This window comes from Falco peregrinus, chromosome 4 (genome assembly GCF_023634155.1).
Source record: "Falco peregrinus isolate bFalPer1 chromosome 4, bFalPer1.pri, whole genome shotgun sequence".
Lineage (NCBI taxonomy): Eukaryota > Metazoa > Chordata > Aves > Falconiformes > Falconidae > Falco > Falco peregrinus.
The window spans coordinates 25,734,947-25,759,999 of NC_073724.1; the positions used below are offsets into that span (position 1 = coordinate 25,734,947).

Genomic DNA, 25,053 nt, shown 5'->3' on the forward strand with positions numbered 1-25,053 from the left:
GTAACAGCTGTAACAAAATACTGAACCTGTTTAGTGCTATCTTCTAGCATTATTCGGAGAGAATGTGCATATTCTTAGTAGTTATATTACTTCCTCTGTAGGCATGATACCCTTTATATACACTTAGATCATTATTCTGTAATATTTGAAGCAATTTCTGTTTTTTCAGCTGTTCAGCGCACACGGCTCTCTGCAGTCAATGATTTTATCAGTCTGTCTTTTAGAATTGCTCCTCAGTGAGGGTGCTCTCTGTTTTCTCGAAGCTGAACAGTCACTAATCATTTTTTCCCCCCTTCTTCCGGATGCAGACAACAATAATTTGGGATGCTCACACAGGAGAAGCTAAACAGCAGTTTCCTTTCCATTCAGGTAATTTCTGCATAACTCTTGTTATTGTAATGAAATGCAGTTTTTAATTTTGTCAGTATAATTTATCCTTTTGTAAAAACCTACCCCATCTGCCAGAGAGAAGTTTGAACCAACTTTTTTGTCCTTTAACTATTCTGAGTGTCATGGCTTGTGGGTTTATTCTTTTTTCAGAAAGATAGGATTCTGTGAGATTCAGCTTTGCAAGTCAAACTGATTCTAGGAAAGGATTTGTACAACAGCCATGTCTACCTAGCTGAATGATTCTGTCATTATCTATGTGCTTGAATAGTAGCAAGTGGTGATTTATGAAGAGACTTTTCAGTGATGGGTGTCTGGGATCACTTCCGCTCTTTCTGCTCCTGTTGCAATGAAACTGACTTTTCATTTCAGAGACAGAAGCAGGTGGGTCTGTCATGCAGCTAGCATTCTCTGCTGCAAGCATGAAGCTCCTCAGGAATTTCTTAGCTTTTAATTTTGACTTGAAGTTCTTCAATATTTGCTTTCTCTAATTATCAGAAGTCAGTTGCCAACCTTGAGTTTCAAAACCTCGTTGCACCAAAACCTTACTTGGGGTGGTCGTTTGTAGATCTGGTCTGCTTCAAAAAGACAGGAGATGTCACAGTTACTGAGTAATCTTGAGTAACGGGCAATCACTGACGTAATCTTAAATTCCCCTGAGGCTAGACTTGTGAGATGATGACTGAATTCATGATCCAAACTGGATAAGTTGTCGTAGTGAAGAATTTTTAAGGGGCATAGTCAGAGTTTAAAACCACCCAAACATGCCAGATTCTGAGGATAGAAGTGTTCATCTTCCTGTGTATTTGCTGTAACTAATCCATTTTTTAATACACCATGCTTTCGCAAGGTGCTTAATACTAATAAAGCATTAATTTGCACATGCTTTTCAACTCAGTTTCTAGTTGTTCTCATTTTCATATTTTCACAGATGTTACTAACAAGCAGTGGTAATTGAACTGGTTATTCAACAGAACACAAGAAGTATATGCGTGCGCGCAGCAGATCCATACTCTGCATTTTTGTCACTCATGTTCTCACTAATGCAACTGTCAGTTTGGAGGAATCGTGTCTGCCGACAGATTTTCTCACTGTGGCATTTATTTATCTGTCATAACTGTTCCATAAAAGCAAACTTTGCACCGTATAGTGATGTAGTTCATGACACTCTTAAGCCTTCTGATCCCTAACTATTGGTCTAAGATGCTGAAGATTCAGAACTTGGTTGCCCCTTCATGAATCGCCTTCACTGACGTGTAGCTGTCTTAGCAGTGGTGCGCATCAAGGACATATCACTCCGTTCCCCTTCTAGCAAGTTGAAGACTTAATTATACCTTCCGATGCAATATGCTGATGTCCATTTGCAATAATACATGGGGTTTTTTAAATCCTTATTACGCATACAGTTTGTCTTTGGACCATAAGACACAAGTGAAGTGGAGATGTAGAGAGCCTGATTTTATATTTTTTATTATTATTTCAAATATGTTTTCATAGGAAGGTAAAGCAGTTTGTTATTAAGGAAATTGTTGATAGGCAAAAAGTGTATGTCCTGCAAAAAGCCCCTTAAAATCAGCTGGAGTCTTTGTCCTCATGTAAGTCTAAAGCCACAAACACCTCGCCTTGTCCTCTTTACATCACTTACTCACCAGAACAAACTAACAGCAAATTCCTTTCCATATCTGGAATCTGAAAACCTTGTCTACACAAGGATTAAAGGTGGCATTTTAACAATTAAAAGTCTAGTCTAGGCAGAGTACAGTTCCTTTAACACATACTTGTGCGGTATACTTCTTTGCATACTTCTTTGAAGTCTGAAGATAGTTGGCTTAGGAATAACATAAATTTTTTACTCTCAGCTGCTTTACAACAGCTTGTTTAGTTTACACCCATATGGTAAAAACCGTCATCTTAAAATACATAAGGAAGTTTCCTTTATCTAGGTCTTGAAGGCATCTATGTCATTAATGTTTTCATGTAACTTTTAAGGGTTTATGGTCAAAATATGTAAGTATGTGGAAAAGTAGCTTCTAGGTTTTCATTATTCTTTTTTAAACTATGAGTCATCATAAGGCATTTGATCAAAATACATGTCCGTAAAGAATATTTCTTTAAAATGGAGTGAAATAATCCAATTTTCACATCTACTGATAAATGTGGACTGATGTCTGTGCATGCAGGAATGAATTAAGTGATACCATAAGATACTTGTATGACCCAGTTTTAGACTTCTAATGCTCTGAATCACTTACTGCAGTCACTTAACTCCATCCTCTTCTGAGCTTCCAGTTCTGAATTACACCTAAATTTGTTCAGGAAAAGCTTAAATTAACTGATAAGTATTGTAACACTTCTATTGTTGGGATCTTTTTTGGCTGCATTTCTTAATGATTTGTTGCTGCTTTTATTAGATGACATTCTAACTGGTTTTATGCAATTGGCAAGTATCCTGTAGTTTTCAAGACACTTTGGCAATTTGATTACTTGCATCAAAAAAGCATGTTTGGTTGTTTTTTCCAAACCATTTTATGTAGTTACTTACCCAGTAAACATATGATTAAATACACCAGTAAATGAATCAGTATTAATTAGCAACACTGATTCAAATTATGCTGCAATGCAAATCCATCATTTTAGGTGCCAATAGCTCTCAGAAAATTACTTTTCAGCTCATACATATCATACTAGATATTAGTCCGGAAGGCATATTGCTGTTAATGAAGACAGATTTTTGTTTGCTCTGAAACAGTGTTACAAAGCTTGCAGCGTAAAAAGACAAACAGAGAGTTAAAGGAACAAAATCCTTTACTGTTTCCTGATCCCCATTCATGTTCATCGGAAAACTCTGAAGCAGCCTGCCCTCCTCACACAAATTGCCTTTATATTTCTGCAATGTAGAAATTCCTTACCTGTCGCACAGAATTAGCAAGTTTTTTCATTAATATTTTACTAAATACTTGTATATGAAACAATTTCAGCCCTCCATTCTCATTTAGTGAGCTACCTGCTGCTTCGGAAGGTGACGTGGATCAATCTCATTTTACAGTTCGTACAAATTTTAACAGAAAAAAACCATAGTTAAATATAATAGACTAGCCAGAACAGACATCTTTTCACCTCTGTGTTACAAAAGTATTTTTCTGAATGTATTTGAATAAGGCATTTCTTGGTTTCATTTTAATGGTAAACTTGCATTGTACTGTTGCCAGAGAGAGATTCAACTTTGCTTCCTATATGCTAGTTGTCTTGTGACGCGCTTGCTTCTCACAAGAGTATGCAGAGAATTAAGATTTCTGCGTTTTAGCAAGTCTTATGTCATCCTCTGGAGGGCAGCTAAACTCTTTCCTGAGCAAAAATCCAAGCACAGTCCTAGAAACACAAGGAAGCTGTATGTCAGGAGTTTCCTCCTGTTCTTGTGCATGCTTTTAGTCTGCAGTGAGATGCTGTAAAGTTTTGTGGGGTGGTTTTTTGGGAGGGGGGTCCACACTTTCTGCGAAGTGTGTGTGTTGCACACAGGCACTAGTTAGGCGTTCATGTGCTATCTGTGTACAAAGTTTCATTAATTCAGTCCTACTTAATGCTAAACCCTCTACAGAAACTCTTCCTGTCATTTCAAATCGGCTTGATCAATGTTCCCATCCTAAATCAATGCCCAACCAAATTAAACAATGTAGGTGTTATTAATCCACGTGTCCACACAAGACCGATAGGTTTGTATCGGTGGTTGTATAAAGCTAGTGCAAATGAAGGCGGCCACCTGCTGCTTCTCCCTCCCGCGTTGTTGCCGAGTCTGGCATTCACAGGAACAGTTTTTCTAATCCAGCTGAAATTATCCACATTTTTTCTGGGTTAGTTTTCTTCCAGGTTCTTCGCTGAACTGGCTTACAAAGGAATGAATGGTAGAGGTGACCCAAGAGACCCAAGGCTGGGAGAGGGGAGGGTGGAGGTCGATTGTTTTGCCCCCTCTTACGTAACTTAATCCAAAAGATTCTCAGAAAAGGTGCCATGCAAAGCATCCACATCATCCACTGCAAGACAAAAAAAATAATTTGTGCCCTTCAGACAGTCCCTGTCATCCCTATAACTGGTCGTAAGTGACTGACCAAGAACTAGCTTTTAGTCAGTTTGATCCAGATAGGTGACAGGAGGAAAATGATTTGGGATAGCTGTTTCTTTGCTGTGTTCCCTGACGTTCCTTCCATTGTTCGTACTTCACAGCTCCTGCTCTGGATGTAGACTGGCAGAACAACACTACTTTTGCCTCCTGCAGCACTGACATGTGCATTCATGTATGCAGACTTAGCTGTGATCGTCCCGTTAAAACTTTCCAAGGACACACGGTAAGTTTAAAAAGTCTGAAATTTTAATGATGAAGTCACAGAAGCATGTTATGATGATGGCAGATGATGTGTTTGCAGGGTGTATTCTAGCACCGAATGTGTTACATCCCACAGCTTCCCTAAAACTGTATTCCTTGGGAGTGATTCACTGCCTGTGAGAAGGGAAAAACTGTTCTAAATCACCATAGGAGGCCAAACCTGCAGTTTAAACAATGAGTCTATTTATATGTAGCATCAGCTGCAGGCTAAGGGCACTTTAATAAGATTTTGGTTTCCCCGGCTTAATTTCCTTTAGCAAATGAGAACTATGAATAAGGAGAGAACCATTTACCTCCAGCCATTGTTCAGTTTTAGAACCAATTTAATCTAATAAGATCTGTTTAAGATATATTTCCCCCCTCTTTTCCTGGTGGTATTTAACGGCCATCAAAGGCTAGTTTTTCTAGATCTCATTCATGAGAAAATTGCTATCATATACTGACCTTAATTTAGATATTAACTTCCAGAACTTGCTGTCTTCCCCACTGAGAAAAATTGTGCATTTGGAGACCTTTATCTAGTCTGTGGTTAAACTGATATTTCATGACAGGTTGTACACTCCTAGCAACAGACTGGTGCTTTTTATGATTATATGAAATGTACCATTTTGCACATGATCCAAATTTTTACTTCAAATATCTGTACAGTTGCTTTTAATTATGATTGAACCATGTAAAATGGATAAAGCAAAATCTAAATATTTTCCAGGATTATTTTCACTGAGACTGAGCCAATTTTATGTTTTAAAAAAGCATTCTTTCCCTTTTTATGAGATGCTTTTTTCCCCCCTATGTATGACCCTCACAAAAGCACAGAAAATTTAGTGATTACCAAGGGGATACACCAGGCTTAGTGAATTACAAAGTGCTAGAAAGATTGATAGAGAAAGCATTGTAAGGCATTCAATATTCCATCCTGGATTTCATTTACACAATACACTTCTTTTTAGGGAGACCAGCATTGTTGTAGAGCAGCAATATTAAGAATTAATTATAAACTCCACAAAACTTTACACTCCATCAGTGTTTTCTGTTGAAAATGTGTACCTCTGAGATCTACAGAATATTAACCAAAGAAATACTTGTAAAAAGAACTTAATGCTGTATCATCAATCTGTCTGCTTTGAGGATTTATTGAAATCCTAGCAAATGAAGACAGGGTGTGAGAGACCTTGTGCCAGAACGTGTGTCAGAAGACTGATTGTGTGTATTGTTCACAAACACAAAATGGTTACCATTCCTAAATGACACTTAAATAGCGCGTTACAGAAGCGGCACTGCTTTTGTTCACCCATAAAGCAGCCCGAGCTGTAATTTGTGGTTGAACTTGTTGCGTGCGTAAACCGTGAGTGCCCTCTGCTGCGTGCCCTGTACAATGCAAGTAACTGGAATATTTAATAAAATCACTCTTCGTTTCAGAACGAGGTTAATGCAATCAAATGGGACCCATCTGGCATGCTACTAGCATCTTGCTCCGATGATATGACATTAAAGGTAATATAATTTCCATTCCTGCCGTTCAAAAAGTAAAGGCAAAAAGTAATGAGGGCTCTGTCTGTGTAGGAATAGCTAGCTGTATGTTGTAACAGAAAAGCCCTCCTGCTGGACTGCTGATGTATGCTGCTTCCTTGAGCAAAGCAGACATCCCAGGAAAGATTTGGTTTTGTGGATAAAATTGTACCAGTAACACAGTTTCCTGATAGTATAGTTGTGTTAATTAAGGCTCATCAGTCTTTCTACTGCTAATTGACACAAGTGAAGCAAGAGACGCTTCTAGCACACAGCCTGTGTATAAGAACGGAAACTGAGAGGGCAGCAGAACTTGTAGATGAGAGCTGAGTGAATGTCAGCATTACGAATGTTTCTTCTTCTTAGGTAGCCTGACTTCTGCTCACTTCTACTCTGTCTTTGCCATGTACCCACTGCGGTTTTCATTGCTCTGGATTCTAGATATATTACTGTGGACTACATACAGAACTGGAAATTTACAGAAAATAGGTCTGGAAGAGACTGAAAGAAAGCACCTTGTCTGTTATGCTGCCATAAAGCAGCACTGTAGTAACCGTTATTGCTCTGCTTAAACATCCTGACCCAGTGGCAGCACATTTTTTCATGCCAAATTGCATGCTGTGTTTTAAAAACCACTGTGGCTAAGTGTTGTTGGTACCAGTTCAAATTTCTGACCACGGAATTTGGCACAGGAGCTAATGTTTTGCTGTCCCTGGTCTCTTCTGGTTTTAAAAACCTTCAGTGATAGAGATTGCAAATCCTCTTCAGGCAGTTCTTCTTCTTCTTCCTTTTCCTTTGGAAATCAGTCTTCTCTGATGTTGTCTTCTCTTGTCTTTTGGAGTTCTTGATATTTTCCTACAGCTTCCTGGAACGTGTTGCCTGTTAGCCATAGAACGTGGCTAAGGTTTGTATAACATTTCCAAAAGCAGGCTCAGGTATGCTGGTGAAAATCCAGCATAAGAACACATAGCTTACCTCATAGTGCAGGCTTACAACAAGTGAGTTAAATCATTACTACGTTTTTGGTATCTCTCTGAAACTGACTGACTAAATTGGAGTTATTTTCCCTGCTGTGAATTAGCTTAATCTTATTTTCTCAGTTAGCTGAAGGAAAGATGTACTAGATTACCTGTCATCTCTGTTGAGCGTAATGTTTCTCTCACGCTGGAGTACTTGGCCGTGTAACACTGCATAAATAGCTGATCATCTTCCATTATCTGTTCTGTTAAAAACATGAGGAAAACAAATGGATTTCAAGAAGAAAATGAAAATTTTACTGGTGTATGAAAAAATTACTAGGTTCTAAGCAGTTGTTGAAGCTCTCTTCTCATTCTTTAAAGTGACTGCTCTTGCAACGTGTGACAATCTTCAAGTTGAAGTTCTCTAAGTAGTGACTTAAGCTTCTGTATGAAAATACAGTTACAGGCTATGAGCAGGACAGCAACTATTTAGTTGTTCTTACGTATTGAATAAATACTATTAAATGTGTAGCTCTTTCCCCTAACGAGGTTATTCCAGCATGTCAGCCAAACTGCTGCATTAATAAATCATGCTTACGTGTATGTCTGTGTGTCGCGATCATAAACAAATGGTAAGGATAATACAGAACTGAAATAATGCAGCTGAGAAGAGATTAGTAAAATTGCCATTTTTCCCCTTCATAATTACTCTGACTTAGATTTGGAGTATGAAGCAAGATACCTGTGTACATGATCTTCAGGCTCACAGCAAAGAGATTTACACTATCAAATGGAGTCCTACAGGACCTGGCACCAGCAACCCAAACTCCAACATCATGTTAGCAAGGTAAAAAAAAAAATACCTCCTTCTGTTGCCTACCAAGAAGAAGAATCGTCTTTCTGACATGTAACTCTACTGTCACATTGCTGTCAGTCTTCCTGCAGACAATTCCAGTAAAAAGTACCTGTGTTCATAAATCAGGGGGGTGGATGTAAAGGGAAAGGAATCCTGTTTGTAAAAGGAAGAAGAAAAAGAAGGAAGATTGAGTCATGTGTTAAATCTGGCTTTGCACCTTCACATCTAGCATCTGGTTGTTACGAAAGTACTTAATGAGGTAGATAGCAGCGCATTCAGTCAGTTGGAATGTGTTCTGACCGAGGCTGTGCAACTCACCTGGGCAGATACTGACAATTTTGGACAATCTGTTTACTTGTAATGTGTTTTTATATTGGTATATCAGTGCCAGCTAACGATAGTACTATGGGATTATCAAATCAGTTCATGGCATGTCCAGTTTGGGGAAGAGTTGTATCAAAGCTGTTGTATTTGTATTGCTCCTTAATCTGGGAGTGAACAGGGAGGAACTTCACTGTCTCAGAGTTGCTCTTTTAATATTATTTTTAATACCAGTTATTTCCTTTGCCATTCTCTTAAGCCCAGTGTTTGGGATTTAGATGGAGTGTAGTGAAAAACAGCTCTGAAACAAAGTGAAAAGAACCACAGTTCTGGGGAATTACAGAATGCTATTTCATTAAATAATGCAAATCCATTTGGAATAAAATCTCTCTGGAACCCTTTATTCTATTACTGACAATATGTATTTGACCTTTCTGAATAATAGCAGGTAGAATCTCAAAAGAGGGGAGCTTGGCCTTCACAAGGTTAGTGATCTGATCCTATATACAGCACACCTAGATAAACTCAGAGTCCTCATACAAGAATTCGTTTCTGTAGATACAGTTCTTGTCATAAAAAACTTGAAGGCTGTAGGGCATATTAGCCTTTCTGTTTGAAACATTTCGTGCTTAGCCAAGGAAAAAAACCTGCGGTATTCTTGTAAGAAGTTTACAGTATCAAACTACAAATTGATTAATGAAATTAAAATACATGCTTATGTTTGAATTCTTGCAGTGCTTCGTTTGATTCCACTGTTCGGCTGTGGGACGTTGACCGAGGAGTCTGCATCCATACATTAACAAAACATCAAGAGCCTGTCTACAGTGTAGCTTTTAGTCCTGATGGGAAATATCTAGCCAGTGGGTCCTTTGACAAATGTGTCCATATATGGAATACTCAGGTACCGTTTTGCTTCATCTAATTGCACGTCTGCTTTAGATGGCACGTTAATAGAAAAAGCATAAATGGAAAATATATGTACCTTTGTAGCATATGACCTGCCAGCCAAGGTGAACCTGATTGCGTTGGCTGATACAAATCCCAGCATAACAGTTGAGTCACTCAGGTGGAGTGAGGAGACTGTCCAGAACATTTCTTCTCAGGCTTCTTTGTATGCTAAAACACCTAGCGTACATGAAAATAGGTACGTTACGTTGTGCTGCCGGCTTTGTGAAGCAAGGGTGCGGATTGATTCAGAGCAATAAGGGACACTTGCTTAGTAACGAGCTGAGTTCAGTTACGAGTCTGATGCACCTGGCTTATACTTTGTGGTGAGGTGATGGCAGATTCAAACAGTGTGCAGGCTGGAGACTGGACATATTCTGGAGAGAAGTGGGACATCATAGTTGCATGGATATAGTTCTGATTACTGATGCCTCACAGCCTGAATTAACAACAAACTTTAGAGAAGACCACCTCAGCCCAACGCACCAGGCCTTCCTTTATTGTTACAGAGTTGAGAAAAACAGATGTCTGAGACTCCTACTGTAAATTGCTTTCTGGAGGAGCCTGTTCCTCTGCGTTATTAAAGACCAGTTTTCTAGCTTCAGCACCTTATGGAGATGACCGTAGCTGGGTGATGTGAATAGCTCTCCCTTGCCACCAGTCTCTTCTTTTTAATGTAGTGCCATGCGACAGAGAAAAACAAAGGGAACTTCTGAATCAAATATTTGCATGCTGTTTTGCTTTGTAGAGTGGAACTCTAGTACATAGCTACCGAGGCACCGGGGGCATTTTTGAAGTCTGCTGGAATGCTAGAGGAGACAAAGTGGGAGCAAGCGCATCAGATGGATCGGTAAGGAACTTTACACATTGTAAATGTTAGGTGGAGATTACTTTCTGGAGGGTGTCAACAAATTTATACATGCCTGTCACCTCCTGTGGACAAAGCTGAAGATATAGGCAGCTGAAGACACAAGTAGCTCTGCACAGTATATTAAAAATGCTCCTGATTTGAAAGTTGTTCCTATTGGAAATGAAGAATGCTTGTAGAATAGGTGAATATTGCCGAAGATGGGAATGATTTTTAAAAACTCACTTGACAAGAACAACAGTAGTGTTATTTCTGTCATTATTTCTCATCCGTCAATTTTTAAGAAAGGTCAGCTCACAGCGGTCAACTTTCTAATAAACAGTTGTGAGGATTTCTGAGTTTTATCCCACAGAAGTTTAGCGTTGAATAACCCCTAAAGAAGGGATTTTTCAGCATGATGCCCAACATTTCATTGCATAGTAAAGGAGAAATATTGCTGTAGAAATACTGATAATTGATTACTATTTTTGCTGTTAATGTTACTTTTTAAAAATTTCAGTTGTATCATCATCTTATGAAGGATGCACATATGTTATAACACACTCTACAGCTTTTTAAAATAATTCTTCTACGTGTCTGGTTGGCATACCTACTTCAGAGCAGTATTTTTCAACTTTTTTCTTTTTTTTAACAAAGGGTACACCTATGACATGATTCAGTTGCTTGAGCTTAGTTGTGCCATCTGAGATTGTGCCATGCCTGCCTTCCAACAGCTGCTCCAAATGGACACATGTCCACTCTAGGTTCTGTGCCAGGCCTGCCAGGCCTGCATCTATTTTGGATATATTTCAGAAATGGAAGTGGACACTGTATTTGGACAACTAAATAGAGCCACCAAAACCTCCATTTGTAATGCAGTGAAAGGCCAGCTAAATGTTAAATGTATGGGGTTTACTTCGGTTTTCTCCTGTGTCAGTTTGTTCCCTTACAGGCTGATTTGAAGCCGGGGAGTATAACACAGAGCTGGCTGATCAGCCTGTGTATGGGTAGGACGTTCACATCACCTTCAGAAATGGTTCTTAATGCTGAATCTTTTCTCTCCAGGTTTGTGTTCTAGATCTGCGGAAGTAAAAGTGAAATGGTTTAGAAGAAATTTCAAATGGACCAGCAGTGAATGTGTGGGGAGAAGCACTCTTCAAAACTATTCTTAACAGCTCCAGAACTGTACGAACTTGAACAAAGTTAGAGTGTACCGTGAAACCAACTCTCCCTGGCCACAGGTGTCTAGTATTTTGTCGGTAACCTTCATCAAGGAGTAAAAACGCAGTCACTTCAGAGGGGGAGGGAATGGTTTCCACCTGGAACATTCAGCCTTGGAAGCATGAAGCCACCAGCTAGGCATTGCACTGTTTGGTTTGCGTCTGAGAACTTGCTCTGATGGCTGGGAAAAAAAAAGCTGTGCCAAAAAAAAAATTAATAAAAAAAAAAAAAGAAAAAAAAAGAAAAATGCTGTGATAAACCAAAAGGGAAAAAAAATCCTCCTCCATGCGGTGTTGTATTTTTTCCTTCCAATTTGGACACTACAGTTGCTCTCCCAAAGGACGTTCAAAGACCAGTTTGTACTGATGAAATGCTCAACTTTGTAATCACAACACTTTCTATTTTCTAGACTACTTTTTTTGTTCAGTGGTTTTTCTATCAGCTGGAATATTACAGCCTGGAAGATCCCAGGCTTAGGATGAAACTTTTGTTTTCCTTTTATTTCTCCCTCCCAACTTTTCCTTCCTTTTTTTTCTCCTCTTTCTTGCCCTTTTTTTTTTTTTTTTCCTTTTTTCCCTGTATGCCCATAGTAGATGCAGCCAGGTGGACATGACAATGAAAATTTTTGACAGACTGCTTCTCCTCTCTTCTCTCTTCCTTTTCCTTTCTTTCTCTCCGTTTAAAAGAAAAAAAAATCCTCCATGCTTCAGATCTTAGCGTCTCAAGGGCACTTTCAGCAAATTGTGTAATAAGTGCTTTATATAAGAATGCAGTGCTGGGGAAGATTTTTACAGGAGAAAGATGACTTTTAACAGAAAGAACCCAGTGTATTTTTGGAAAAAAAATATTTTTTATGTTAAACAGTTTTAAAAGCCTAAAGTGGCCACCAAACGTAGACCAGTTGTGTAACTCAAGCAAAAAGAATGACACACAGTCCAAGGAACATGAAAGGTGCAGTATCCTTTTTCTCTTCGCTCTCAGAAAGTGCTGTTAGAAAAAAATGCCATTCGATACAATAAATACCCATCATTTATTAAGAGTCCTCTTCCAGCAGCCAGCCATTTATATAGTCTCATTTCGTTTTTGTGGCTGATGATGTACACTTATTAAAAGGGATTCATAAGTGTGAGACTATAAATACAGCATTCATTTTTTTGAGTCCATAATTTTGTTTATCCTTGGTAACCAGGGGAAAATGCTTGTAGATCATCTTTCCTCTAGAGATAGTTCACATTTCATACCGAACATGGGCTTGGCTGCCTGTGGCCTTGCTGAGCAGTGCTGTTGTGTACCGTTCATCCCACTCAGCTGTTTCAGTTCTAGTAAGTCAGTGGGATTTTATCACTGACTTAATGAGACCAGTTGCACAAAGATACATTGACTGCATTTGTCACTGTGGAAGAATGGGCTCTTGCTAAGCTCCTGCCCATCCGCGGTCAGCACACACCTAGAAGCAGTGTCTTCCATTGCATCTGGCAGTACGTGGTGCTGCTGTCGCCCTCGCTGTGTGCTACCAGGAAAGCTCTGGCTCTGCGCTCGGAGGCTCACTGCACAGACAGGTTTAGCCTTGACGGTGTCCTCAGTGCAGTGCTCACAAGACAATGTAGACTCTCCATTAGGCTAGGCCATGCTAAAGGATATATAAATTGTATCTCAACATACATACCACTATAAAGTTATAGTAGGTGAAATGATTGGAATGACAATAAAGACTTCCAAAGCACTACCCATCCACTTTGGACAAGATTTCCCTACTGCAAGCTAGACATCTGCAGGGATGCCTACTGAAGGCTACGTTACTCTAAGACCAAACGATGGATGCGAAGGATGCATAGGCAGAGTTTACTGAAAGTGCTGTAAACTCTCAGGCAGCCCTGGAGTGGTGGTAAGCCGTTATTCAGGCAGATCCTCAGAACTGGCTAAGTCAAACAGGTGTCCTCTCTAGCCCACAGTCTAGGCTTGTAGGAGAGAAAAACAAGCGGAGAACCTGCTTAACGTCATGTGGTACCTGTCTGCCCAAAGTCGCAATTTCTGTAACACAGGATCTTCCCTTTGATTTGATGACAGCTGCTGAAGTGGTGATTTGATCTGAGCAAAACCGAAACCAGAGCCCTAGTGCTGAACTGGTGACCTGCTGAGCATCATGGCATCATCGTGGCATTTATGGAATCTATATGTCACTTTTTTCTCCTGTGTCTTCCTCTCTTTATGCTTGCATCTGTACAGTATCTTAGTCCTTCCAGTGGTACTAGCCGCTGCCAGCTTCAGCTGCATTTCTTAAAAACACACATTTGGAAAGGAGAAAAGAATGAAAAGAAACAACTGCTAAAAGGGTTACTCAGTGCTGAGGTGAAAACAGTTATGTGGGATTTTGGTTATTAATGACATTTAGGCTTGTTTGTGATTTATATCAAAGAATTGGACAGGGGAAGGATTTTTTTTCGGTGTTGAAATGCGTTTATGTGTTGGTTTTAGTTTTCTGCTCCGAGAGCATGGGCTGTAGATGATCACATGGCAGTTTTGCACTGTTTTATAATAATCACATGTACTGACTATTTAAAGTCACTGCTTTAAAAGAAAAATACTTGTTCAAAGAGAGACTTGAATTTGAATACAGAGTTTAATGTGGTTTTATAAAGCACAGTTGGGTCGATGATTTGATTTCATCATTGCATGTACACGGTTAGCTTCCTGGGCTGCTTTTGGGTGGTGTTTCTGCGAGTAACACAGAAGCTCCCAGTCTGCAGGCAGCGGAGGGCAGCGTGAGTGTGGCCCTGGCCTTGCCTGTGTCCCTTTAGTGATGCCCGAATAGGCCAGACCTCAGGATCCAAAGAGATGAGATTGCTGAATCCGAATTCAGCAATGCAGCGTGTCTGGCTGGCTACGTAGCCTGTGTTTCATGGCTGTTCCTGGGATAGCTACCGTAGATAACTCAGCAGCGTCCATGATGCCTGTTACTTTTTCTTTTTTTCTTTCTTTAAATTGTCAGAACGCTACCTTTCCTCTGCCCACCTACATGGAGGTAAGAAGCCAAGAGAAACAAAATTGGAAAATCAGATGGTTTGCAAAGCCTGCGTGTGAGAGAGGCTGCTGGTCCGGGGGGGTTCCATGCAGACCATCAGGTTTGAACACAGCATATGTGAGAAGATAAGAAAATTCACCTTTCTTCCCCTCCCCAAAACCCTAAACACTGGAAAATCCTGAGAGATGCTGTAGTAGTTTTCAGCTAAAACGAGGCCAGCTGTTAAGGAAGGCAGAAGGTGTAGTTACGAAGGTTAGTCCTAGCCTAAGGAGCTGGTTTCTTTAGGAGGTGGGCAATGGGGAGAGTAGTTCAACATGGACGTCTAAGCCTAGACCTGCAGAAGTGCCCTCATGGGAGCTCTCGCTTTCCTCCACTGCTGCAGTGGCATCCCCCGGCTACCAGTGCCGTTCTGCGGCTCCCCTGCAACAGAGCAGCATGCAGCAACAGGCTGGTGGACTTCATTTTTTTCATAGGATATTTTTTGATAATTTTGTTTATAGTTCTTCGTAACAGAAGAGGAATTGAAAAGCCTAAGTGACCAAACAGGATTGTGAAACCATGCAGAGACTTACTGGATTTGTATCATTGCTGGCTGTCTGGAACTGGCCTTGAAGTGACAAAAAACAGTTTCTGAAAAACTACTCAACTCTGGGGGTTAGAAGGATACTGAATCTTTTATGTAGAAAACACTGGGTCCCTTATGGGGCACTAAAGGGCCTGACTTACAGGGTTATACACACATTAACCCCATGCTACATCTTAGAAATTTCCTTTTAATTTGTTTAAAAAAAAAAAAAAAAGAAAAAATAGCTAATTTTAGAGCCAAGTGAAGTGCACTTTGTCAAATGTAAGGGTCTGCTTTGTTTTTGGGTTTCTTTTTCTTTTTCCCTTTTTATTTTTTCCTCCTTTTCTTTCCTCTTTTTGCCTTTTTAAAAGATGTGGTTCTTTGTCAATTGCAGAAATGTTCTTTCAGCCACTCACTGAAATTCTGAATTCTGGCTTCTGCAGTTTTTATTGTCTGTGTCAGACTTGCAGCCAGACTTGGTTCTCATTTCAGCATTTCCCAGGTTCTGTTGAAACATCAACCCTTGTTTTGTTTCTCCCCCACCCACACTTTCTTCAAATTCACCTTGTGTATTGTAGCTCATTTGTTTTAAGGAGAGAATCAACAGATCATATTCAGTGTCTTGAATAAATTGCTATATTTTGATATTAGAGAATTCTGTGCGTGTTGTTCCTTATTCTTTCCTGGTTACTTTACATCCTGTGCTGAAGAGCTGGGGTTGGGTGACTTAAGTTGTAACATGATGTCACAACCTAAAGGGTTACACAACCCACGGGTGTATAAAGGTCACAGTCGTGGATTCATAGAATGTTGTAATACACAAGGGCATGGAGGCTTTATCCTCTGATTTTCTTTACTATATTACAGATTACCACGAATACCACACAAATCACCATTAGCAAATAAATCTGTTATTAAGAAAGGAAATTTATATGTATGTATATCAAGCTGTTACAAGGTATTACCTGCAAGCAATAGTATAGCAACAATTCATAATATAGCAGCAATTAATTATAGCAACAATCAATTACAGCAGCACCCAATAATAGGTGGAGGAGGGCCAACAAGGCGGATAACCTGGTGGGAGGCTGTTCTAGACCACCCAACCAGGATGAAAGAGGGAGATGGAACATTCTACAAGCAGCTGGGAGAAGTCTTGCAATCACTAGCCCTTGTTCTTGTGGGGGACTTCAACCCACCAGGTGTCTGCTGGAATTCAGCCGCGGCCAGGAAACGGCCTGGGAGGTTCCTGCAGCGTGTGGACGATACCTGCGCGCCACAGCTGGGCTGTGAGCCCACAGGGGAGGTGCCCCGCTGGGCCTGCGGTTTGCAAACAGGGAAGGACTGGTGGGTGATGTGGTGGTCACAGGATGTCTTGGGCATAGTCATCATGAGATGATGGACTTTTCCATTCTCGGAGAATTAATGTCAGGGGTGGGATCAGCAGAACCGCTGCCTTGGACTTCTGAAGGGCCGACTTTGGCCTGTTAAAGAGCCTTGTTGACAGAGTCCCTTGGGAAATAGCTCTGAAGGGCCGAGGGATCCCAGAAAGCTGGACATTCTTCAAGAAGGAGCCCAGCACAGGAGCAGGCCATCCCCATGTGCCAAAAGACAAGCCGGCAGGGAAGACCAGGCAGGAACTCAGGGAAAAAAGGAGAGTTTACAGCCTTTGGAAGGTGCTGGCAGCTCTGGAGGACTACAAGGATCTCACAAGGTTATGCAGGGTGAAGATCAGAGAGGCGAAAGCCCAGCTAGAACTCAGGCTGGCCCCTGCTGCAAAAGAACAAAAACTGCTTTTACACGTGTGTTAGCAACAAAAGGAGGGCCAAGGAGAATCTGCATCCCTTACTGGGTGCGGCCAGGAACGTTGCCACAAAGGCTGAGGCAAAGGCTGAGGTACTAATGCTTTCTTTGCCTCCGTCTTTAACAGTAAGACCAGTTACCTTCAGGGTACTCAGCACCCTGAGCTGGAAGACAGGGATTGGGAGCAGAATGAAGCCCCCACAGTTAGTGAGGGAGAGTCACCCAGTTAGTGACCTGCTGCTCCACTTATGGGGCTGGATAGGATCCACCCAAGGGTACTGAGGGAGCTGGCGGGAGCGCTCACCGAGCCACTCTCCATCATTTATCAACAGCCCTGGCTAACTAGGGAGGTCCCAGAGAAGACTGGAGGTCAGCCTGTGATGCCCATCTACAAGAAGGGCAGGAAGGAGGATCTGGGAAACTACAGGGCTGTCAGCCTGACCTGGGTGCCATGGAAGGTTATGGAGCAGATCATCCTGAGTGCAATCACCCAGCATGTGCAGGACAACCAGGTGACCAGGCCCAGCCAGCACAGGTTTAAGAACGGCAGGTCCTGCTTGATGAACCTGACCTCGTTCTATGACAAGATGACCCGCCTAGTGGATGAGGGAAAGGCTGTGGATGCTGCCTACCTGGACCTTAGTAAATCCTTTGACACCCACCCACGTCTCCCACAGCACTCCCCTGGGGCAACTGGCTGCTCATGGCTTGGAGGGGTGTGCAGTACACTGCGTAAAAACTGTCTGGATGGCTGAACCAAAGAGTAAACGGAGTTACATCCAGCTGGTGCCTGCTCACAAGTGGTGTCCCCAGAGCTCGGCGCTGGGGCTAGTCCTGCTTAATATCTTTATCGACTATCTGGATGAGGGGAGCAAGTGCACTCTCAGTAAGCTTGCAGATGACACCAAGTTGGGGGAGGGGGTGATCTGCTGGAGGGCAGGCAGGCTCTGCAGAGGGATCTGGACAGGCTGGAACAATGGGCCAAGGCCAGTCGTATGAGGTTCCACAAGGAGAAGTGCCGGGTCCCGCACCTGGGTCACACCAGCCCCACACAGCGCTACAGGCCTGGGGCAGAGCGGCGGGGAAGTGCCTGGTGGGAAAGGCCCTGGGGGTGCTGGCTGGCGCCGGCTGAACATGAGCCAGCAGTGTGCCCAGGTGGCCCAGAAGGCCAACAGCATCCTGGCTTGTACCACAAACAGTGTGGCCAGCAGGACCAGGGGTGTGATCGTCCCCCTGTACTCGGCACTGGTGAGGCTGCACCTCCAACGCTGTGTTCAGAGTTGGGCCCCTCACTGCAAGAGGGACACTGAGGTGCTGGAGCGTGTCCAGAGACGGGCAACGGGGCTGGGGAAGGGTCTGGAGCACAAGTCTTCTGAGGAGCAGCTGAGGGAACTGGGGTTGTTTAGCCTGGAGAGGAGGAGGCTCAGGGGGGACCTTATCGCTCTCCACAGCTACCTGACAGGAGGTTTCGGGCAGGTGGGTGTCGGTCTCTTCTCCCGGATAACAAGTCACAGGACAAGAAGAAAATGCCTCAGGTTACACCAGGGGATGTTTAGATTGGATATTAGGAACGGTTTCTTCACTGAAAGGGTGGTGAAGCATTGGAACAGGCTGCCCAGGGAGGTGACTGAGTCACCATCACTGGAGGTGTTTAAAAAACATGTAGAAGTGGTGCTTGGTGACATGGTTTAGTGATGGACTTGGCAGTTCTGGGTTAATGGTTGGACTTGATGATCTCAAAGGTCTTTTCCAACCTAAATGATTCTATGATTCTATAGCAGCAGTGAAGTGTGTGTATATATATGTAATATTACAGGTTACAACGAAGTTATTACTAGTGAAACAAACTTATGAATAATGCAACAGCAGATAGACTTAGGATAGGTTAATTATATATGTGGCAGCAAGGACATTGGACATCTCGTAAGGGGCCCGACCATCCCAGAGGTGGGAGGACAAACCAAACCACTCCCAGACATGAGTTTGGTGTGGGAATAATAAAACAGGGAGAGTCTCACTTAAAAGGTGATCCTTGTCACGGAGTTTGGAGTCAGCCAGGCATCTCCATGAGGGTCCAGGGTCTTGTAAGAAGTTCACGCAGACCCATTTAGGAAAGGGACAAGCATGAGCAGCATGGGAAAACAGAGAAGCTCCATTTTGGACAGAAAGTAATTTTATATCATAGAGACATAAGAGGCTGTGGGACACCACCACTTCGAGCAGCGAATAGGTGCTGTTAATTTCTGGGTTTCACCAGGGACAGCCAACACAGGATGATTTCTGTTCCCTCAGATGAATTTCTGTTTTGGGGGACTTTTCCTGTTCTTGCAGTTAGAACAGCCAATGGCAGTTACTGGTTCTTGCTGTCTCAGGATGCTTTCCCTTTTTTCCAGACTATCAGCTTTTCAGATAATGTTACCATTACAATTCCTTGGGTTTGCACTTACTGAGTGTATCTCAGGATGCTTCTAGGTAGCCAGCTGTACTTCAAAATGCTGGCTGTGCTTCTCAAGGATGCTTGTGGTTCCCAGGCTCGCAGCACCCAGGCCGTCAGGCAATTTCTTTCTCAGTGTTTCAGCAGACGTCTTTTGTTCAGTACTTTTTCCCTTTTAAAAGGTCACCTTTATGGCTGCTCATATCACATGTTTATTGATCAGTTTTATTTTCCCCCCATGATGCATTTACTGGGAACCTATACTGCTGGTAAGGAACCAATATGAGTAAGATTGGGTTGAAGTACTTTTTAAAATTTTCCTCAAAAGGAAGTTTCTCCAGATGAAATGAATCAGACTGTAGTTCTGATCAAAATTAATTGTTGATTTTTCTTTAGGCTAGCAAGGCTTAAAATCAACCTTGCTTGAGCAGTTGGAGGTTTTTGAAGAACTTCAGAGTATTTCAGCTTGTGCAATGGGGTCACAGTCATGCCCTCTGGCAGTAGCTCCCACGGGCACCATCTCATAGCTCCTCTCTCTGCCTGGGACTTGTGGCACTGACACCTCAAAGGATACGGTGGGGTTTTTTTAGCTTTAACAGGCTGAATGTTGTGTGGTTTTTAGCTGGGTTTTATTCCACAAAATGGTACCCATGGTATTTAGTAGGGGGATTTGGCATGAAATGTGAGATTTTTGCTTTGTGACCATGTAACACATTGACCATTCACCCAAGTTAAGGCTGAAAGATTGCCAAAAGCCTTCAAAAGGAATTAGCCCTCAGATCAAACACAGTTTTAGGTGTAACATCATCTAATTTTTAGGTGTTTAAGGACTTAGGTTAGGTCCTTTGGGAAAACTCAACATTTGGGAAGACTCAAGTGCTAGAAAAACTAGTACGCTGATGATTAGCATCTTACACCATCATCAAATACGCAAAAAAGAGAAAGCAATGCCCTTTCATCCAACTTGTCTCAATCTGTGCTTTGGTATTTGCACATTAACGTACAGGTAAGTCCCTGAAACTGTACGAGTCAAAAGCAGTAGGACAAGCACATTTGTTTGGCTCTCACAAGACCAGGAATCACCAGCAGTCTTCCTAACAGTTTCTCAAACTAAAGGAAGTGAGAGCTGAGGAAGCAGCCACAGTGGGGCCAGAGCTTTCACACGTAGTGCTATGGAAAAGCTCTCACCTGCTTCTTAAATAAGCGCTATGTGATGGTCCTATTTCTAGTCATATCATTTCCAGGCATGTTTCAAGAAAATGTGTGACTGTCAATCCAAAATTGTAGCTTAGTTTTTCTTTATTTATCCTATAAATATTTGCTTAGCCTGTAAACTAGTTGACAACTGACACTGGAAGCATTGAGCAGTCCTGAACACTTGCTGCTTCTCACTGCTGTCAGCATGCAGTACAATAAAAGGGTATTTGTTAGAGCTATTCTGGGAAGATATAATATTGCAGCATCTCACTCATAACCACTCATTCCCCTGCCATCTTTCTATGTATCATTTCCTGTCAGGGGACATATCAGCTTCATCCATTAAGAGTGCATGCAATCTTGTACCTGAGCTCCATGATAGGAAAAGTAATTTTTAAAGCTTTGAAGTCTCTTAAGTGAAGAAATTACTCACTTGGCAAGGAGTTTATCATCCTTGCTGACTCCCTTCCCAACAGGAAAGAAAATCTTTGCTTCCTTAGAGATAGTTTATTTCTATTTCCTTTTGAATATATTCACAAAACCAAACGAATACGAAACATAACAACCACAGGAAAGCAGCTATATCCTCTTTTCCTGCTGCAAGGTCTAACATCTTCTGCTTTCACAGAGCAGCTTTGGTTTCTCCGTGTCAATCATCAGTATCTATCTCAAAAGATGAAGAAAAGCTTCTGCTCACCTCTTTCCAAATCCTTTCCATTAAATACTAGGACAAAGTTGGCATCCTTGTCCTGCACTAGAGTAATTCAGCACAGTAAGAAACACACAACAAATGAGAATTGATTTAGTTGCAAAGCACTGCCATTCTGCAGTTCCAAAGCTAAGAATTCTCTCTCTAGGTTTCTGAAAATCAGTGGTGTCAAGGAAGCATTCATCCTGAAAAACTCTGAATCTTTTCTTCAAGGCAAAGACAGAAAGGTCAAACCCTTAGACGGGTTTTTGAGACTTTATGCAATACTTACAGCCACAGTGTCCTGCCATCTAGGCTGAAAGGGATGTCATGTACCTGCAGAGAGTATCATCAGTGAGGACACTTAGGGTGGATGGGATCACAGACTCCTGGGAGTGACAGAAATCTGATCGGAAAGGCATGATGCTGCTATCTTTTAAGTCCCAGACAGTGGCTGCTCTTTGGTTTCTTTCCCAGAGGCTAGTTTGAGGAGAACTGTGAGAAATTCCTGCGCAATGAAATGACCACATCTAATCGTCCACCCACTCACCTTCCTTGACAGAGGATGACACAGGCAGACAGCCTGTGGTTCACTCAGCCCACACAGGCATCCTTTTTTTTCTTTCATGTCCACATTAAAGGTCCAGGTCTCATGACCTGATCAAGAAGTACAGATCAAAGCAATTAAAAAAAAATAAAAATCAAACCTTTCTAATCTACCAACATCAGCCTCATCACCATTTACGCCATAGAGCTCACTAACGTCAGACCGTGGCAAACAAAGGAGAAAGGCCTCTATTAGGTTTAAAGCTATTTATTGAGAAGTGTTTTGTCTCTAGCAAAAGTATTTTATTAATGTAGCTGTGATTTTCTGTCACTTTAAATTCAAACAGTCTATTGAAGGAATCTGGGTATACCAGCTTTCAGACTACCTGGGAACTAAGGAAAAACCCACCTTATCTCCAGCCTCTGCCATATGGTTCTGGGTGTAACTGCATTCCTGGGGGACGGCTGACACGGGGTGTTAGCAGAGCTGAGCTGTCACCCAGAGCACTTACACTAGGGAATGCTCTGATCCCTGGCAAGCCGTGCCTGGTGCCTTGAGGAAAGGGCTGTGAGAATGCTGTGCTCCCTGTCACATGAAGGCGCATGGCTAAGGCAGGGCAGGGGCACGCAGTTCCACTGCCACATGGAGCGTGGTGCTTGCTGGAGCGCTTTAGCCTAAGGAGATAGTTGCACTGTTGCTTTTTTTTTTTTCTTCCTTTTTCTTTTCCTCAAGGAAATTCACTCAAGACAAAGTAGCAGGCAAAACAGGAGCCGGTGCTATCACGTGGCTATAGTTGCGATGAATGGCTGCCAGCGTTTCATGCTGTCCTGAGCCTTGGCGCCCTCTGAGGGGGCAGGACACTGCAAGGACAAACCAGCCAACACAGCTGGTTCCTTACGCTGTGCAGAGAAACTCCACTGTTTTAAACACATCTTTAAAACATACCTTCTTTTATAAGCATGATAAAAAAGGTTGTGTTTGGTTTTACACATCTTCAAGACTTTTCAGGAGGCTCACAGACACATACATGGGTGGGTACCTCTCCGGAGGCAGCTGGAGAGGGATCAGAGGCTGCCATTCACCTCCTGCACCCCTCTGGGCTGTGTTGTCTGAAAGCATTCAGTGGGTCACGGGAGGCAGAGGAAAGCTGGTGAAAAACTAGGGCAGGACGTGGCTTCATCGACAGAGGTTGTCTTTATTAACACACAGGCCATCATCACACTCTCCAGAGGGAGGAACCCATCCCAATCCATCGTGGCTCTTCTCCACCTTTAAGACCCAGTTTCCTTCCCACAGAAGTGAGAGCTGAAAGTCATCCCGATACAACACCAGGGCACAAAAGGAGACCCACAGTCCCCTCAGGTTACTGCCAGCCATGACAGGACAGAGCCACAGGCAACAGTGAGCTGCCACCTTGCCAGCCTCCCCAACTCAAGATGCTGGCTTTGCAAAGAGACAAGCATCCCCTGTGGAGAAGCTTGAAAGCTTAAAGGGCTTCTTGCTCCCCCAAAATCCGATAAATCCCAGTGACCAAGAGATGAAGGAGCAGCACAAAGTCTTCCCATCACTTTCATCACTGGATGGTTTCCACGTGTCAGTGTGCTGAAATAAATATTGGTGATCGTTCTGACTAAAGGGACTCTCACAGCTCCTTGTGGCTAAGTCCTTTCTGCAAAATCCTAATCTTATCTGGAAGTTGCCCAGAATACATCCCTCACTCAACATCATCAGATATTCTTATTTCAGTGGGATTGCTCTTTTCACCTTCATCAGAAGCAAAGGGAAAGCTAGGACAATTCCACTCTGAATTTTCCTCACCCCACACAGGTAAATCCCTGCTGGAAATTCTCCCTCATAATCCTCAATCCATATTAACCTAATATAGCGTGATCGATGTGAACACCCGCACAAGCTGGCATTCCCATGTCCTACACATGTATGTTACTTTCACTGCACCATGGAGCTCCTGGCTTGTACACAGCCAAATTCCAGCTCTGACTCCATTGAATGGTTTTATATTAGTCTAACTTGGCAGACACATTATAGCTTATTCTAAAACTAGGGGCATATAGTCATGTGGCCATAAAAGAAACCTATTGCAATATACATCACTAACAGGTATCTTTTCCTAGTAGTTGTTTAACACAGTATTGCATTTTTACCTCTTATTCTGCTTGTAAAAGGTACTTGAAGGGGGAAAAAAATGAGATAAACGTAGTCTCAGCCACACAGTCTTGTAGAAGCAAATATGGCTAACATGTTAGAGTCAAGTCTGTCATTGTAAGTGTTCACATTAATCAATGCTCCAATAAATACAGTTGGCCTGAACCTGCCTTATCCCATAACTTGTTAAAACACACATGATCTATGAGGCACTGATTGAGCCTATCAAATCTTTTTTGTTATCAGCTACCCACTTCATAAAATAATCACTCCTGCAAAATGCAGAGAAGCCTGAACTAATTTTCAGGGCCCTAAAACCTCCCTAATCCTGAAGACATTCAGGTAGAGATGTAAAGCTGTTTCTACCTCTGACACATGAGCATTTCTATATTAATTAGAAGCACAGGCTTTTCTATGTGTGGATGCCACCTTCGGGTCTCTTTGACGTTTCTGTTGTATTGCACGTGACCGGATTCACACAGCCCTGTAGGCTGCAGTGGGCACCGGCAAGGTCACGCATTCCTTTGGCCTTTCAGCCCTCAACAGCAAAAGGTCTTCTCAGGGCTCTCAGTTACACAGCACACACAAAACCATATCCACGCCCACTGGTCCTTTCCGCAGATTGAGCTGTGCAAGTTCACAGCTCAGCAGGTCCTTGTTGTATCACACATTTAAACATACCGAGCCGGGGCAAGGGTAGGCTAGCTGGGAACGCACGCTCAACCATGGGGCTGCCAAAGGTCTGGAGATGGCTACAGTGGTTCTCTTCCTAGGTATGACAGTCCGATTTCTTTTCTAGGACTCTTTCAATCTTGTATAGTGTGAGCACACAGAAGCTGGAGAGAGCTAGAAAGACACCTATTCCTGTTAGCTGCATGGAAGAAAGCACCTTAGATTGCTTTCAGGTTTCGTTTTGGGTGTAAAGCCAAATGCTACCATCACTCAGTGAATTTTCTCAGCCTTTAGAAAACTTTGCCTACAAATGCCCTAATGAGCTTAGCTCTTGGGATGTTTAAGAGTTTGATTAGAGAGGTGTGGTGGGAGAACCAACTTTCCATACAGCTCACAGCATACCCTAGGGAATATAAACCATCTGGGAAAACATTCAAATGCATGCCTGAAATTGACTGTGCTCCCTGTTTTTTTCTCAATAAGATTACAACTTCTTCAGCTACCAGCTTCAATGTCCACACAGACGCATGCCTGCTTCT

At 42.3% G+C, this 25,053-nt stretch overlaps 1 protein-coding gene across 5 annotated transcripts in view; it reads left to right on the forward strand.

Annotated features, from left to right (window-relative positions):
* TBL1X (transducin beta like 1 X-linked) overlaps positions 1 to 15,665 on the forward strand; it is a 199,859-nt gene extending 184,194 nt beyond the window's left edge. For all 5 annotated transcript variants that reach the window (XM_027785671.2, XM_005229452.4, XM_013298777.3 and 2 more), the window contains 7 exons: positions 309 to 369; positions 4,606 to 4,727; positions 6,185 to 6,259; positions 7,953 to 8,080; positions 9,146 to 9,311; positions 10,104 to 10,205; positions 11,268 to 15,665. In XM_027785671.2, coding sequence (XP_027641472.2) covers positions 309 to 369; positions 4,606 to 4,727; positions 6,185 to 6,259; positions 7,953 to 8,080; positions 9,146 to 9,311; positions 10,104 to 10,205; positions 11,268 to 11,294 — 681 coding nt within the window. In that variant the 3' untranslated portion in view covers positions 11,295 to 15,665. The remainder of the gene's footprint in view (positions 1 to 308; positions 370 to 4,605; positions 4,728 to 6,184; positions 6,260 to 7,952; positions 8,081 to 9,145; positions 9,312 to 10,103; positions 10,206 to 11,267) is intronic.
* Positions 15,666 to 25,053: the final 9,388 nt, after the last annotated feature.